The 17,060-nt window shown below is 35.8% G+C and overlaps 1 protein-coding gene across 1 annotated transcript in view; it reads left to right on the top strand.

Moving 5' to 3' along the window:
* Window positions 1-234: 234 nt before the first annotated feature.
* Window positions 235-17,060, top strand: part of LOC111140081 (alkaline ceramidase 3) — a 31,916-nt gene continuing 15,090 nt past the window's right edge. The window contains exons 1-4 of the mRNA XM_022492470.1: window positions 235-283; window positions 2,703-2,784; window positions 5,719-5,754; window positions 14,388-14,446. Of these exons, the coding sequence (XP_022348178.1) occupies window positions 249-283; window positions 2,703-2,784; window positions 5,719-5,754; window positions 14,388-14,446 (212 nt within the window). The 5' untranslated portion in view covers window positions 235-248. The remainder of the gene's footprint in view (window positions 284-2,702; window positions 2,785-5,718; window positions 5,755-14,387; window positions 14,447-17,060) is intronic.

Here is a 17,060-nt window from a genome sequence, read left to right as displayed (position 1 = left end):
GAGGAGCTTCCAATTGGCTGGGTCCAGCTCAGAGGTTAACTGACGGTCACATCCTTTCAGTGACCTTCCCCAACACTCAAAGTAATTAGATGTTAAATATATGAAAGTATTAGTAAAAGATATTAGGTAAGAGGTGACTATAATAATCATTCTGATGTTTTATTTTGATTTGTATAATAATTGTACCTCTGCAATATTCAAGTCCTCTTATCTTTTTTTGTTTCTTATAGCTGTTGGATGAACTCCCAATGATTTACAGCTGTTGTATATTTGTGTACTGCATGTAAGTGCCTATGTTTAAAATTCCATTGTTTAATATATTTTAGAATTCATTTTCACCTCATAATGAATTAAGTAATGTAATTAACCCTATTGCATTATACTGGGAGATTGTAATAATGTAAAAGTTTATTACTTCTGTGATCTCCATGTAGAGTATAAGCTGTGGAAAGTTATAGTAATGTTGCTATTAACTTTTATGATCTCAAAACTCTATGGCCAGTTTAGATACTCTTACTAAAATTTTACTTAAAGAATTTTGACTTAATTTGTATAATCTGCATTTCCTTGAGTTATGAATGTAGATAAAAATGTTACATATTATACCATAGAAATAATATTTATGTACTTTGTACCTGTAATTGTGGTAAGTATTATACAAATCCCCTGTAATTCTTTCAGTTGTGCATGATAAATGGGTATTATCCCCATTTTATAGACGATTAAGTGAAGCACAGAGGGATTTAGTAACTGGTCTAAGGATATAAGCAGAACTTGTGCTTAGGTGACTTGCCTAAGGCCATGTAGCTGGTGTCAGAGTTGGAAATTGAACTACAAATTTAATAAGCTTAACTTCTAACCATGCATTTAATTCTATAGCACTAGTGCTTAAAATTTCTCTAAACCCCTTATGTGATGGTTATCTCTTTTCAGTATGATCATTATTACTAGTTCAAGTATATTTTCTTCTTCTTCTTCTTCCCTCTATTTTTTTTTTTTTTTTTTTTTTTTTTTTTTTGTTTTTTTTTTTTTTTTTTTTTTTTTTGTGGAGAAAGTGTGTGCTAGTGGGAGTAGTAGGTGGTTGGGGAGGCAGTGAGAGAGGGAGAGAGAGAGAGAATCCCTGACAAGTCCACACTCAGTATGGAGCCTTATGTGGGGCTTTGTCTCAAGACCCTGAGATCATGACCTGAGCTGACATCACAAGTCCGACACTTAACTGACTGAGCCACCGAGGTACCCCAAGAATGTTTTCGTCTAAAGATATCTAAAAATCAGAATCGTGTGATATTATTTAAAGAGCTCATGTGGGGGCACCTGGGTGCCTCAGTTGGTTAAGCATCTGCCTTCGGCTCAGGTCATGATCCCAGGGTCCTGGGATCCAGCCACGCCTTGGGCTCCCTGCTCAGGTTTGCTTCTCTCTCTCTCCCTCTCTCCCTCTGCCCCTCCCCTGCCCTGGTTCTTTCTGTCTCTCTCTGTCAAATAAGTAAATAAAATCTTTAAAAAATAAAATAAAAAAGCTCATCTGAAACTTTTTTGTAAAGGGACAGTAGTAATTATTTTAAGTTTCATGGGCCTGTGATCTCTGTTGCATCTCTTCAACTCTGCTACTGTAGCAGTGAAGCAGCCATAGATAATATGTAAACAAATGAGTTTGACTGTTCCAGTAAAATATTATTTACAAAAACAAGTTTGGGCCTTTGGGCAGTAGTTTGCTGCTCCTGATCTAGAAAAGTACTTTCAGGTGAGCTTTTTAAAAATAAGTCATCAAGTCACAGAATATGAAAGTAAAAGAGACCTTAGAAATCATCCGGGCCAACCATCTTTCTGTAGAGATAAGGAAATAGGAGTTGGGTCCAATTCCTACAGCCAATTAATGAGTAAACTGAGAACTTTCCTGCTGCTTCTACTAAAACATAGGTTCAAAGGTTGGATACCTAACCCATGGTCAAATATTTGTTCTTATTTCCTCATTTACTGAGTATTTGCTAGCCTAGTGATTAGATATGATTAGACGCATGAGAAAAAGATTTTATCCCTGCACACAAAGAGTTCACAGTCTGGTTGAGGAGACCCATAAAGAGACAATTATAATAGAGTGATATTTTCTGTAATAGTGCGCCTTACTCAGGGATGGCTCATTGCAAGATTTAGAAACCTACTCAAGCCAGCTTGACTTAAGAGAGATTTATTTAGAGGACATGAGGAAATTATATGAAACCCAATAAACAGGAAGTACAGCCTGACTACAATTTAAGGGCAGCTTATCTTTCCCACCCTTTTTTCTCCATTCCTTCTCTGCATGGTCTCATCTTTGAATTTGCTTTATTTTTCCATCCATGCAGATCACTTTTCTGCTCATTCATCTTCTTGTTCACTCAGTTTAGCTGCCCAAATATCAGCATCAGACTTTGAATCCATAAAGCTTTATACTTTGACTCCTCACATTTAATTGATTCAGTCTCTGACTCCCAAACTCCCAAGTTTTCAGGAGAGAGCCTCTCTTTGACCCAGTTAAAGCCAGGTGCCTTCTCTTGATTTCTCCAGCCTCTTAGAGGTAGAGCAGTTTCTCTGAGGTGAGAGTTTGGGTGGGAGGAAATGATGGGCATCACTAGACCCAAAGGTGTGTATACAAGTGGTAAGACAGCATTCTATTTTACTAGTTATATATTTTAAAATAAGTTTCTTTCTCTCTTTTTTTAAAGGTTTGAATGTTTCAAGATGAAGAACTCTGTAAACTACCACCTGCTTTTTATCTTAGTTCTATTCAGTTTAATAGTAACCACAGTAAGTCATACTTTGTTTCTAACAGATGAAGCATGTGATGTGGGTTTGAGAATTGTCAGGGTATAGGTAGTACTAGAAATGTGGGAATAGATGAACTGGCACAGAGATAGCATGAACCATTAAGATGACCAAAGATGCAGCCCTATGGAATACTTTTTTTTTTTTAACAGAGATAAAAAAGAGTATACAGTTATGATATTTGACCCTAAAAGTTGCAGTTGATTTGTCTGTTCGCTATTCACAGCCTGTCAGTATGCAAACTTTCTTAATGCCTAAAGATTTCAATAAGAGTCATCACTTTAAATATAAAAACTATATGCATTTAAGGTATAAAACATGATACTTTGATACATAGTGAAATGATTACTCTAGGTAAGCTAATTAACATATCTTCAAACATGTATGTGTGTGAGAGAGCAAGAGATGAGACCCCCTGAAATCTATTCTCTTAGCAAATTGCCACGGTTCAGCCCGTATTAACCATAATCGCCATGCTGTACATGGGAATACTGACATTTGAGGGTCAGGTAGAAGAAATGGAGCCAGCAAAGGAGACCTAGAATAAGTATCAGAGATGTAGGAAAATGAAAGAGCCCAATATCACAGAGTACAAAAAGATTTCCAGAAGAAGTAACAGTGTTAGTTGCCTCTGAGAGCATGAGTAAAATACAGATTGAAGTTTGACCTATAAAAATTTCAGTTAAAAGACCAGGTAACCCTAATAAGGATACTGTCAACAGTACATTGATAGAGGCAGAAATTAGATATCAGTGAACTGAGAAGGTGAATAGGAGGTTGAAAGAACCGGTACACTATTTCTTTATGCTTCTACTCTGCACTGTGTAGTCCTTCATATAAACTACATACTCATTGATCATGAGAGAATCCTTGTGTTTCAGAGGTTAAAGGAAGTCTTATAAAAGAAGAGACTAGGGGACACTTGGGTGGCTCAGTCCGTTAAGCATCTGCCTTGGGCTCAGGTCATGATCTCAGGGTCCTGGGATTGTGCCCCACATCAGGCTTTCTGCTCAGCAGGGAGTCTGCTTCTCCTTCTCAGTTTCCTTCTGTGCTCTCTCCCTCTCTCTGTCTCAAATAAATAAATCTTAAGGGAAAAAAAAAGAGACTAAAGTCTAGAGAGTTTTAGTGACTTGCCTGGCCAACCAAGTTTATGTGGAGAAGTGTGGCAGAGTCAAAACTGGACCACTTTGTAAGTTCAGAACTGATATGATCAGAATTATAGGCTTGGGAGTCAGTCAGATCCGAGTTTGGAGCAACACAGTTACTTAATAACTAGGAACCTCAGACAAGTTACTTAATCTCTCTGTATTAATTTCCTCGTCTATAAAATGAAGATAATAATAGCATACATTTTGTATTAGTTGTGAAAATTAATACGTGGCACACAGTAAGAACTCCATAATTCTTTTGCCTTAAAATAGTCTTTAAGAGGCATGTCCTTTTGCATTTCTTCTATTAATAGCAGTAGGAATATGAAACTATACAAAGAGAAGTTAATATCTTGAAACAACACATTTCAGAGATGGAAAGCATTCTTCCTTACTGAGTTTAGAGTTACAGACATATAGGGTCTCATATACATCTTACTATTAAAGTTCTATGGGTGCTTAAAGGAAATAATCTGCTTTTATTGTGTGAGGATAGGAACTTCTGGAATAAGAAATTTTGTAGCCAAATTGTAAAATTACATAAAATTTTTGTGGGGTCAGCACTACATTAAATGAGCATATAGAGATATCTAAGCACAACCTTTGCTGTCAAAGAGATGATTGCCTTGTTGGGGAGAGAAACAAACCATTAAATTATATGACATTTATACGTGGTCAGTGAGGGCACAAAGGAGGGTGAATGGCTGCTTCTGCTGAATGGAGAAAGGACCAGGAAAGTCTTCTAGAAAAAGGGATAGTTTGAGCTGGATCTTGGAAGATGAATGTTGGCCAGCAGGGGAGGATTTCTAAACAAAGTAAAGAGCAGCATATTTAAAGATGTGGAAGCACTATACTTTCTGGAGCCTAGGATGAGAAAGGGAAAAGATGAGAGCAGTGAGGGCAGACAGAAAGTCAGGAGTGAGATCATGCAAAGCTTTGAAATTTGGACTTTGTATTATAAGTGTTCGGAGCCATTTCAGGATTATGATTTGAATTTTCATTCTCTCTACCATGTCATTTTAAAGGCATATACTCCTACAGGGCAATAAATGGCATGCTAAATCTTCAATAGACATTGAACTTAATCACCCAAATGATATTAGAGCCTAAAACTGGGTTTGTGTAATTGGAAATGCATTTAGGTGATGAGTTATGTAACTAGATGAGTGTGTTAGAGGTTTTGGAAGTAAAAAATAGCACAAGAAATTTGTTAAATGCTTTCAGTTATTGAGCATGCATTATATGCTAAATTGTTTCATGTATTTTAGCTTTTATTCCTTACCACTATTACTCCCATTATCCGGATTAGGAAAAAATTAGTCTTTTGGTTAAGTGACTTGCTCAAGGTCTATAGCAAATAAGTGGCAGACTCTGAAATTTATCACCTGTCTCTAAGTCCAGTGTTCTTTCTGTTGTAGAACAAAATGTGTTGTAGACATTGTCGACAGAACCTCTTCACCCCTCATGAGTAACTGTGTACCTTTGCCCTTCCTTGATGCTGATGTAGAAGCCAAGAGGCCAGAGTAATCCACAATAACTGAAAAATTTGTTTACCATGGTAAAGCTAGCACTGGTGGAGACCCACCTGAAGGTGCTAGCCTTTCTGTGGCCCGCCACCTAATCTGATGTTTTATGTGGCTATAGTCAGATCTAAGTAGCAATACTAGGGAAGCAAGAGAGATTTGGGATTTGCAGAATTGTTAGAATAAGTTTTCTTCACCTTCAGTAATGCACTTCATTCACCTGTTTTTCTTTTAATATTTTGTAGGTTTACCTTAAGGTAAAGGAGCCTATATTCCATCAGGTAATTTTAAAAAATTATTACACACATGATTGTTTAACAGTACTTGCCTGCATTGTGTTTCCTTTTCAGGTAAATTATATGCAATACAATTTCTGAAAATAAAATGGTAGATGTCCTATGAAAGTGTTTAAAACAGTTTGCAAACTCAAGTGCTTAAAGGATGCCAATGCCCAGTCCCAGCTGTCTTTAGTAGTCAGTATGCAAGTGTAGCATTGCTCTTATAAGAAAAATCAAAGTATTCATGTACATACACATACAAGGTCCTTTTTATGACATCATTTTCTAGAAAAGATAGACTGAAGATTCCTCGAATATTTCCCTTCTAGTATTTTATGAGTTTTTTAAGGTGGGAGATTATTTACATTGAGGAGAGCAGACATAGGAAACTTTGCTGTAGGAAATAATGATTTAAGTATATCCCATAATGAAACCAGAGGAAAATAAAGTAGCAGACCCCAAACAGAGCCATTGTTAATTGAGTGCTGTCATGTGCCTGGCACTATGCCATTAATTCACAAACTCTGATCTCCCCAGCAGTCCTACAAATTAGGGATTATTGTTCACATTTTAAAGGAAATGAACTCAGAGATACTAAGAATTTGTCCAGCATTTACACAGTTATTAAGGGGCACAGCCAGGATTGTAACCTAGATTTGTTTGACTCCTATCACAATTCTTTTAACAAACTAGAAAACAAACAAACAATAAATAAATAAGGACACATTTCAAGAGTATCAGAAGGCTTGCAGTTTTAGAATATTTTGTGCTTATATAAAAAGTAAGTGTTCCTGTATCTTTTTAAATTTAAGCTAGATAATAATCATCTAACTGAAATCTGTTTCTTAAAATAAATTCCAAAAGCACATTATTGTGCCTTGCTTTTCTACAGGCAAGCCTAAAGTAGATGTTACCAGAGAGAACATCCTCACTTCCTTATTATTTTGACTTGAAGTATGTCATTATGGAATTACCTCTTTATGAAGAAAGATTTATTGACACAGTGTAGAGGGTGAAGTTTACTTGTATTAAGTATACTTCAGCTTTTGTAAATTTCTAATTTGTCTTTATAAAAAAGAAAAATCATAAGAGCAAAAAAACAAAATTTGGAAATTTGGGGTTAATTTTTGTAAGTTTATGACCATCAATTTTCCACTTTGTGTTTTAGACTATTTTACACTGTGTTTATGTAATAAAAGTAACAAACTGTTCATCTAACTTCCCATGCTGCAACTCTCATGTGTTTTTTTTAGTAATAAGTATTTTCTTTTCTGTAGATAGTGGTAAATGTTTGCTACTAGGAAGGAAGGGAGGGAGGATGAAAACTTAGAACTATGGGTTATATATTAGGCCTTCTTAGGAGAGAAGTGAAGAAGTAGAGAAATGGTAGGGTGAAGTAGATAAGTAGTCTGAAGGTAGAAGACAAGTATTCATTTAACAGATGTCCACTGTGTACCTTCTCAGTACCAAATTCTGAGCTCAAAGTTGGAAATAGAGGGACAGTGGAGCAAAAATGTGAATACCTAAAATCAGGCAGACCTGGATACAAATCGAGTGTCTACTTACTAACTGTATACCCTGGACAAGTTACTTACCTTCTTTGAGCTTTGGTTTCCTCATTATTCCACAAACACTTTTTAAGTGCTTTCAGTATGCCAGATGCTGTACTAGGCATAAAAGGGATACTAGTGAATAAAATAACAGCGTCTCTGCTCTTGAGGAGCTCGTTATACTGTACGTGTAAAATTGTATAATAATCTCCTAAGGTTATCTGAGAATTAAAGGAGGTACTGCAGCGGCGCCTGGCTGGCCCAGTCAGTAGAGCATGTGACTTCATCTTGGGGTTGTAAGTTTGAGCCCTATGTTGGGTGTAGAGATGACTTAAAAATAAAATCTTCTAAAAAATAAAAATAAATTTAAAAATAAATGAAATAATGCATATAAAATCCCTACCACATGGTAAGCAGTTAGTAAATGTTAATTAATATTAATAAACCAAGGTAAATAAGACATGATTACTGTTCTCAGGGTCAGGAAGATAGACTTGTAAAAAAAATATTTATAGTATGTAAAAGCACTGCTAATGCAGACAAGGGTGCAGTCTCTCTGCTTACATGACTCAGGATAGGATTACAAGATATAACGGTTGCATATAGGTAAATTATTATTTCCTCTAATATTGAAAAACAAAATAGGGAAGATGGTCTGCTATTGTGATACAGGAGTATTTCTCGCTATTTGTAATGTTTTATTTGAAGATATCTTTGGCCCAAAGTCTAATCTGGAATATCCTTTCCTGTCCCGTTAAGTAATTAGAATTGATTTTCTTCTTTTTAAGAAAGCTCTACACCCAACATGGGCTTGAACTCACCAGCCTGAGATCAAGAGCTACAAGCTCTACCTACTCAGGCAAGCCAGGCACCCCAGAATCAATATATTTTTTTATACTCTATTCCTAATCGGTTTCTGAGTATCATCCTTAAAGAGAACTACTTTTTCTGAGAATCTTTTTGTCTAAGTTTGTAGACTATCACTCTCATTCTTTTATATCACTATTGATATTATGTATGGAAATTTAGAAAAATTATTTTGAAATTTGTAATTGGAAAATTGTTTTGGAATTTGTAATTGGAAAAATTGTTTTGGAATTTACGACTAGATTTACAGTAAGTTTAAAGATCTTAGAAGTAATGGAAAAGGAGGGAAGAGCAATGTTATCTAATATAAAGTAACTCTGGCTTGAGAGTTTGGAATTTCTTACCACTTCCAATTTCTTGAAGTTTGGAATCTCAAACCTTGCCGCTTCGTTATCCATGGACATGCTGTGCCTGTTCTTCAGTTTCCTCACCTATAATGTTTAAAACAAGGAGAGGTTTTATTTCACGAGGATAATATAAAAATACTATATAAGGTAAAGCACAAGGCAATAAATACAGTAATAGTGTGACACTGAAAGTACATATGAAGGTGTAAGATGATGCAGTAAGTTTCTGCCTATGGTAATCACAGAAAGCTTCTGAAAGGAGATATTTGAGTTGGGACTAGACAGATAAGTGGTGGTGATATACAATTAGAAGGAAAGAGTTAGTAAACACTTTAAAAGTATCTGTCACAGCCGGGATGATCGTCTTGCTAACCAGATTAGCTTCCATGAGAGAGAAAATACTGATAACAGTTCTACTTTACTGTATTAAAACCCAAGGTGATCCAGACATCTCCAGAAGAGCCAAATGCTGTTTATTTAATTTGATGGCCTTGCAAAGGATTATACTAAAATCATAAGCCTGCCACATTCAGTAGAAATACTAATGTATCTTAAGAAAGCAACAACAAAAAAAGTATACATGAAAATAGGATAAAAGAACTTTTAAGTCAATGAACCTCTTTAAGCCAATTGATAAATCAGTAATTGAATGTCTCAGATGAGATTTCATCTTTTTTTTTTTTTTAAAGATTTTATTTATTTATTTGTCAGAGAGAGAGAGAGAGAGTGAGAGTGAGCACAGGCAGATAGAGTGGCAGGCAGAGGCAGAGGGAGAAGCAGGCTCCCCGCTGAGCAAGGAGCCTGATGTGGGACTCAATCCCAGGACTCTGGGATCATGACCTGAGCCGAAGGCAGCCGCTCAACCAACTGAGCCACCCAGGCGTCCCGAGATTTCATCTATTATCTCAGAGAGTACTATTGCTTAAATCTTCCTGCCAAAGTAGATGTCTCCTAGAGATAGAGACATGACACATCAGTATTTTGCTACTCTCCCTTCTAATTTAATACACTGTATAAACAATTTGAAAAACAGGAACTTAAGCAGATTTATGTAAATTTATTGTTTTGTTTTTTTTAAAGACTTTATTTATTTGACAGGGAGAGAGAGAGTGCACAAGCAGAGGGAAAAGCAGACTCCCCACTGAGCAAGGAGCCCGATGTGAGGCTTGATGTGAGGCTCCATCTCAGGACCCTGAGATCATGATCTGACCTGAAGGCAGATGCTTAACCAACCGAGCCACCCAGGCACCCCTCTTTTATATAGTTCATATGGATTGACTTACCTATTACCTTACTAAATATCAACAAACCTATATAGAAGTTACCATCTTCATTTTATAGGTGAGATAACTGAGAGTTAGAAAGGTTAAATAATTTGTCCAGTGTTTCTCACGTAGTTACTAGGAGCGCTGAAAATTGAACCCAGGTCTTTTTTATTCCAAAGCCCATATTCCTTCTGTGATATGATGACACTCTTCTAGCAGATTACTTTGCAATTTAGTTTATTATCAAAATGAAAATATTTTAGGTGAAAATTATAAAGAGCAAAAAAGATGTACTCTATTATCTTTTTTATTTAAAAGATGACTAATACTAGAATATGCACAGAAAAAAATTATGAAGGTCATATGACTACCTCTAGCTGCAGGAGAAACTGAGAAATCAAGCTTTTATAAAAGTGGGACATATTGTCGGCCAAATAAAATCAGTCTTCTACAAAGAAAAAAATAAAAGGAAAGATTGGATACTGAGTGGATGACTGGCAGGGTTTGGCCACAGATCCTAGGAGAGAATCAGAATGTATGGGGTGGAGGTACTTGGGGAAAGAAGAAAAGTAATTTGGAAAAGCGTTAGTGTGCTGCCAGGGTATAGGTTCAAACTTATCCATTATTTGATATGTTTAGCATACTCCTTAAGCAATCCATTCCCCTTGACTTCTCTATGGTGATGATTCCTAAATATGTTTCTTCAGCTTAGATTTTTTTCTTCTAAGATTTAGACCCAGATATCTAAGATCTGTTCCCAGAGATATCTACATGGATATCTCACTGACACCTCAAACTTTGAACATATCTAGAAATGAAATCACCATTTTTCTCTCCAGTATTTCTTCTCTTCCTGTATTCCCTAACCCAAGGAAAATGTTACCATGCACCTAACTGCTAAAGTCGTAAACCAGGCCATCATTGACTTTCCCAACTCTTCTAACTGCCATATCAAATTATTATCAGTCCAAGCCCTAAATAGCTCTCTAATCTGTTTCTCTCTATTCCCACTGGTAGTACCCTGATTCAGGCCCATCACTCACCTAGGTTACTGTAATACCTTGCCATTGGTTGGTTTTCCATTGGTCTTGGCTCCCTCTAATTCATTCTCCACCCAGCAAGAGAGGGATATCTTTCTAATACGAGTGATCATGTTGCACTATTGCTGAAACTTCCATTGACTTCCCTTTGTCTGTAAGATAAAGTTTAACTAAACATGACTTGAATAGCTAGACTTGACCTCTGGTTTTACCTTTCTGATTTCATTTTTCCCACGCTTCCCTCCAACAATATATTCTAGACATACTTTTTTTTTCATGCCAGTTTACTTTCTTCTAGTTCCAGTCACACACACACACACACTCTCTCTCTCTCTTTCTTTTTTTTTTAGAGAGCGAGCACATGAACACGGGGTCAGGAGGAGCAGAAGGAGAGGGAGAGGGAGAGAGAGAATCTCAGGCAGGCTCCACACCCAGAGCAGACCCTGACACAAGGGCTTGATCTCAAGACACAAGATCATGACCTGAGACAAAATCAAGAGTCCAACACCTAAATGACTGAGCCACCCAGGCGTCTCTCTTCTAGCTTCTCTTAACAATATTTCGATGGTTATTAATGATGTTTCTGGTACTGTTTCAGTTATAAAATTAAAAATCATATTCTCCATAAAAGTCTTTCTCATCTGCATAAGTCTAGATGGCTTTCGAATGTACTTACAAAGTACTCTGTATAGTCCCTGTCACAGAATTAAATACTACATTTTTAATTGCCTGATTACTTATCTCTTTCCACACTAGATTGTAATTGCTGTGAGGGCAGTCATCATGCCTTCCTTGTTCACCATTAGAACATCATGGCTGCAGTTATGGATTTAATCTGACAACCTCTAATCAGGTTTAATCTAATTCTGTGTTTACTTAGCTCTATAAAGAAATACATGGTAGAGAATACAGCAAGTATAATATTTTCATCTCATCAGGAGATCCAGAGTTATTTATATATACAGATTTTTTTGTCCTCTCATCCACATAAGTTATGTATAGCTGCCAGGGATGAGAGCTAAGTGTAGTGGAGGTCATTATAACACATAGGAGGTACAGCCCCCTTTTCCTACCATTCTTTATGATGAGCACCTTTCATATTGTTCTCATGCAGGCCCCAAGTCTTTAACCTAGGTGCAGTCCTTCACAACCAGAGCAGACATAACATTTTCCATTTATCTTAATTGTGATATTCAAGGCTGGGAAACAGGTCATTCTTAACCAGCCCTGCATCAAGACAATGCCTGATACTAATCCTTTGCTCCACACCATCATATCCCCAGGGCCTAGCACAATGCTCAATAAATATTTGTTGCAGTCTATTGTTATAGAGAGACTACAAGTAGTAGGCAGGAGCCATTTCAAGGCTTTATAAAAGAGTCCACATGAAATATAAAGATATGGGAAGGTTGAAAGGAAAGTGTGGGAAAGTATATATACCATGCAAACACTAAGCATAATTGTGTTATATGTGGATAGTTATTTTATTATAGAACAAAACAGACTTCAAGGGAAAAGCATTTCTCTTGTTAAGAAGGGTTTACTTCATAGTGTTAAAAATACTCAATTCATCAGAAAATTATAATAATTTAAAATTTATATGTATCTAATACATGTAATGTCTCAAATATATAATGCAAAAATTGACAGAACTAAAAGAAAAAATAGACAAATCTATCTATAATTTTAGGTGATTTTAATAGCTTTCAGTAATTTATATAAGATATAAAATATTTAAACAACATGTTTAAGAAACTTGCCATGGGGCACCTGGGTGGCTCAGTCAACTGGGCGGCCAACTCTTGATTTTGGCTCAGGTCATGATCCTCAGGGTCCTGAGATCCAGCCCTATGTCAGGCTTCCCACTCAGCAGGGAGTCTACTTAAGGACTCTCTCCCTCCCACTCCTTCTGCCCCTCTCCCCGCTCATACAGTCTCGCTCCCTGAAATTAATTAACTAATTAAAAGGAAACTTGCCAGATGTAAAATACTGCATCCAACAATTGCAGAAGCACATTTTTTTTCAAGCCCTTAGAGAACATTTACAAAAATTTACCATACACTTGCCCACACAGCATCTTAATTTCAAAGGATTAGAATCAAAATATAATTTCTGACTGTAATGCAATTATATTAAATGTAAGTAATATAATTCTAAATAACACATGGATCAAAGAAATCATAGATACTGGAAAATACTTTGAGTTGAATCATAATGAAAATAAATATATGTTAGAGGTGCCTGGGTGGCTCAGTCGTTGGGCATCTGCCTTTGGCTCAGGTGGTAATCCCAGGGTCCTGGGATCGAGCCCTACATTGGGCTTCTTGCTTGGCGGGAAGCCTGCCTCTCCTTCTTCCATTCCCCCTGCTTGTATTCCTTCTCTCACTGTCTCTCTCTCTGTCAAATTAATAAATAAAATCTTTTTGAAAAATAAAAATAAAAATAAATAAACACATGTTAAAACTTGTAGGTCTCTGCAAAATTAATACTTGGAGACAAATATTTAGCTTTAAAATGTGTATACCCAAAAAAAAGAAGAAGAAGAAGAAGACCCAAAAGAGGAGTTTTATCATGTATTTCAAGGAACAAGGGAAAGATAAATAGCAAAAATTATGGGACGCCTGGGTGGCTCAGTTGGTTAAGCAGCTGCCTTCGGCTCAGGTCATGATCCCAGCGTCCTGGGATCGAGTCCCACATCGGGCTCCTTGCTCGTCAGGGAGCCTGCTTCTCCCTCTGCCTGCCATTCTGTCTGCCTGTGCTCGCTCTCTCTCCCTCTCTCTCTCTGACAAATAAATAAATAAAATCTTAAAAAAAAAAAAAAAAAAAGAAATGAAATCTTGCCATTTGCGACTAGGTGGATGGAACTTGAGGGTATTGTGCTTAGCGAAATAAGTCAATCAGAGAAAGACAACTATCATATGATCTCCCTGATATGAGGAAGTGGAGATACAACATGGGGGGTTTGGCGGTAGGAAAAGAATAAATGAAACAGGGGCGCCTGGGTGGCTCAGTGGGTTAAGCCACTGCCTTCGGCTCAGGTCATGATCTCGGGTTCCTGGGATCGAGTCCCTCATTGGGCTATCTGCTCGGCGGGGAGCCTGCTTCCCTTTCTCTCTCTCTGCCTGCCTCTCTGCCTACTTGTGAGCTCTGTCTGTCAAATAAATAAATAAAATCTTTAAAAAAAAAAAAAAGAATAAATGAAACAAGATGGGATTGGGAGGGAGACAAACCATAAGAGACTCTTAATATCACAAAAGAAACGGAGGGTGGCCAGGGGGAGCGGGGGAGGGAGAGGGTGGTGGGGTTATGGACATTGGGGAGGGTATGTGCTATGGTGAGTGCTGTGAAGTGTGTAAACCGGCGATTCACAGACCTGTACCCCGGGGGCTAATTATACATTATATGTTTATTAAAAAAATTTAAAAATTAAAAATTAAAACAAATAAAAAAATAAAATATAACAAAAGATAATACATTTTATTGAGAGGACCAATTTTATAGGTAAAATATATTTCCTTTGCCAAAAAATAATGATTTTACTAACTTCATTTTTCTTTTCTTATTCAGGTCATGTATGGAATGTTGGTCTTCACATTAGTACTTCGATCTATTTATATTGTTACATGGTAAGTGGTTTGGATTAACAGTATGATTAGATTACATTCAAGCAATAAATCTGTAGCCTAAATTGAAATAACACCCAACTCTAGCAGTGATATTGATAGAAAACTTTAGGCCAACATTTATTGTGGTATAAGATAGTGAATACTAGTTCTTTAAGCAAGGTGTTAATTGGCATCCTATAAAAACAAAAGTTCCACATTAATTTGAGGAAAACTGTATGATGGCCTCCTTTTGAGTATTTGTAATGTACATTAATATATTGCCTTGAAAAATATATTGCCTTGAAAAAAAAATTGTTTTTGTTTCTCTGAAACTATGTGACTCAGAACCCTTCTTACAAACCACTTTGTAAGGTTTTAAGGAAGAAAAGGTTTTTTAAGGAATAAAATGTCACAAAGAATCAGTAACTCCAGAGAGATTATTTAGGAAATAGTCATAATCTTTATAGAGTTTATGAAGATTAAATAATATTCATGTGAGTAACTTCCATGGGATCTGGCCATGCAGCATGTGCTCAATAAATGAATAATATGATTTATGGGTTTATCCTTTTTTTTTTCTTTTTTAATTGAGCTTTTTATTTTGAGGTAATTGTAGAAGCACATGTATTAACAGCGATCTCCTACACCCTTTACCCATTTTCTCCAATGATAATGTCTTGCAAAACTATAGTACAACATTACAACCAGGATTTGACATTGACAGAGTCAAGATACAGAACAATTCCATTGCCACAAGCATCTCTGTGTTGTCCTTTTGTAGCCGTACCCACTTATCTCCTACCCCATCATCTCACCACCTATTCTTAACCCCTGGCATTCACTAATTTGTCCTTCATTTATATGATTTTTTTATTTCAAAGATATTATGTAAATGGAATCATACAGTATATATAATAACCTTTGGGATTGGCCTTTTGCATTCAGCATAATTTACTGGAGATGAGTACAATTTGTTGAGTGTCAGTAGTCCATCCGTTTCTATTGCTTAGTAATATTCCATGATATGGATGTATTAGAGTTTAACTATTGACCTGTTAAATGACATCTGGATTGTTTCTAGTTTTTGACTATAAAGAATAAAGTTGCTGTGAACATTTGTTTTTAGGTTTCTGTGTGAATGTAAATTTTCCTTTCTCTGGAATAAATGCCCAGAGTAGAATTGCTAAATTGTATCATGGTATATGTTTTGTTTTTCTCAGAACTGCCATACTGTTTTCCAGCTGGGTTACCATTTTATATTTCCACCAGCAGTATATGAGTAACCCAGTTTCTCTGCATTATTGTCAATATTTCATGTTGTCACTATTTTTTTTTACTTTACCCATTGTTACAGGTATGCACTAATCTCTCATTGTGGTTTTAATTTTCATTTCCCTAATGTCTAAAGATAAACATATTTTCATGCATTTATTTGCTATTCATATATCCTCTTTGTTGAAATGATTGTTTGTGTCTTTACCCAATTTCTGATGGTATTGTTTCTTTTTTTTTCAGTTGAGTTTTGAGAGTTCTTGATATATTTTAGATACTATTCCTTCATCAAATATGTAGATAAATATTTTCTTTCCCAGTCTATACCTTGTCTTCTCATACTCTTCACAGAGTCTTTAATAGAGCAAAACAGTTTTTAATTTTAATGAAGTCTAATTTATCAGTTTTCATTTTATGGATCATATTTTTGGTGTCAAATATAAGGACTCTCTCCCTAACCCTAGATTCCTAGATTTTATCCTGTGTTTTTTTTTTTCCTAAAAGTTTTGTATAGTTTTATATTTTACATTTGAGTTCATGATTTATTTTTAGCTAACTTTCATATAAGGTATAAGGTATAAGGCTTAGGTCAAGGTCTTTTTTTTTTTTTTTTTTTAACTTATGAATGTCCAGCTACCCTACCACTGGTTGAGAAGACTTCCTGAAATTTCCCCACTGTATTGCTTTTGCTCTTTCCTCAAAAATGATTCATATATATTTGTGTAGGTCTATTTCTGGGTTTTTTATTTTGTTACATTAATCTGTGTGTCCCTCCACCATTGCCACACTCTCTTGATTACTGTAGCTATAAATAATACAACTCTTCAAATCATGTAGACTGTTTCCTCTCAGTTCTTTTTAAAATTGTTTTTAGGTGTTTAGGTTCTTTTGTCTGTCCATATAAATTTTACAATATATATTTAAAATTTTTGTTTGAATTTTTTTAAGAATTACATTAAACCTACATATCAGTTTGCGAAGAAGTCACATCTTTACTGTGTTGAGTCTTCCAGTCTTTAAACACATGTCTTTCCATTTATTTTGATTGTTCTTTGATTTTGTTTATCAGCATTTTGGAGCCTGCTTCTCCCTCTGCCTCTGCCTGCCATTCTGTCTGTCTGTGCTCGCTCTCTCTCCCTCTCTCTCTGACAAATAAATGAAATCTTTAAAAAAAAAAACAAAACCCACCTGATTAGTCTCAAAAAATCCACGTAAATACACAGTACTTTTTTTAAAAAGGTATAAAAACACTATGTGCCACACAAATACTGACTAAAAGAAAGTTGGACTAGCTATTTTAATAACGAAAAAAATTTAAAGCTTTATTTAAAACAAATGTGTTTGCTACATTATTATTAAAAGA

The sequence above is a fragment of the Enhydra lutris genome, unplaced genomic scaffold, assembly GCF_002288905.1.
Source record: "Enhydra lutris kenyoni isolate GAN:26980312 unplaced genomic scaffold, ASM228890v2 scaffoldscaffold152, whole genome shotgun sequence".
Taxonomy (NCBI): Eukaryota; Metazoa; Chordata; class Mammalia; order Carnivora; family Mustelidae; genus Enhydra; species Enhydra lutris.
The sequence above is the reverse complement of the archived record's forward strand: the minus strand, read 5'-3'. Positions and strand labels throughout refer to the sequence as shown.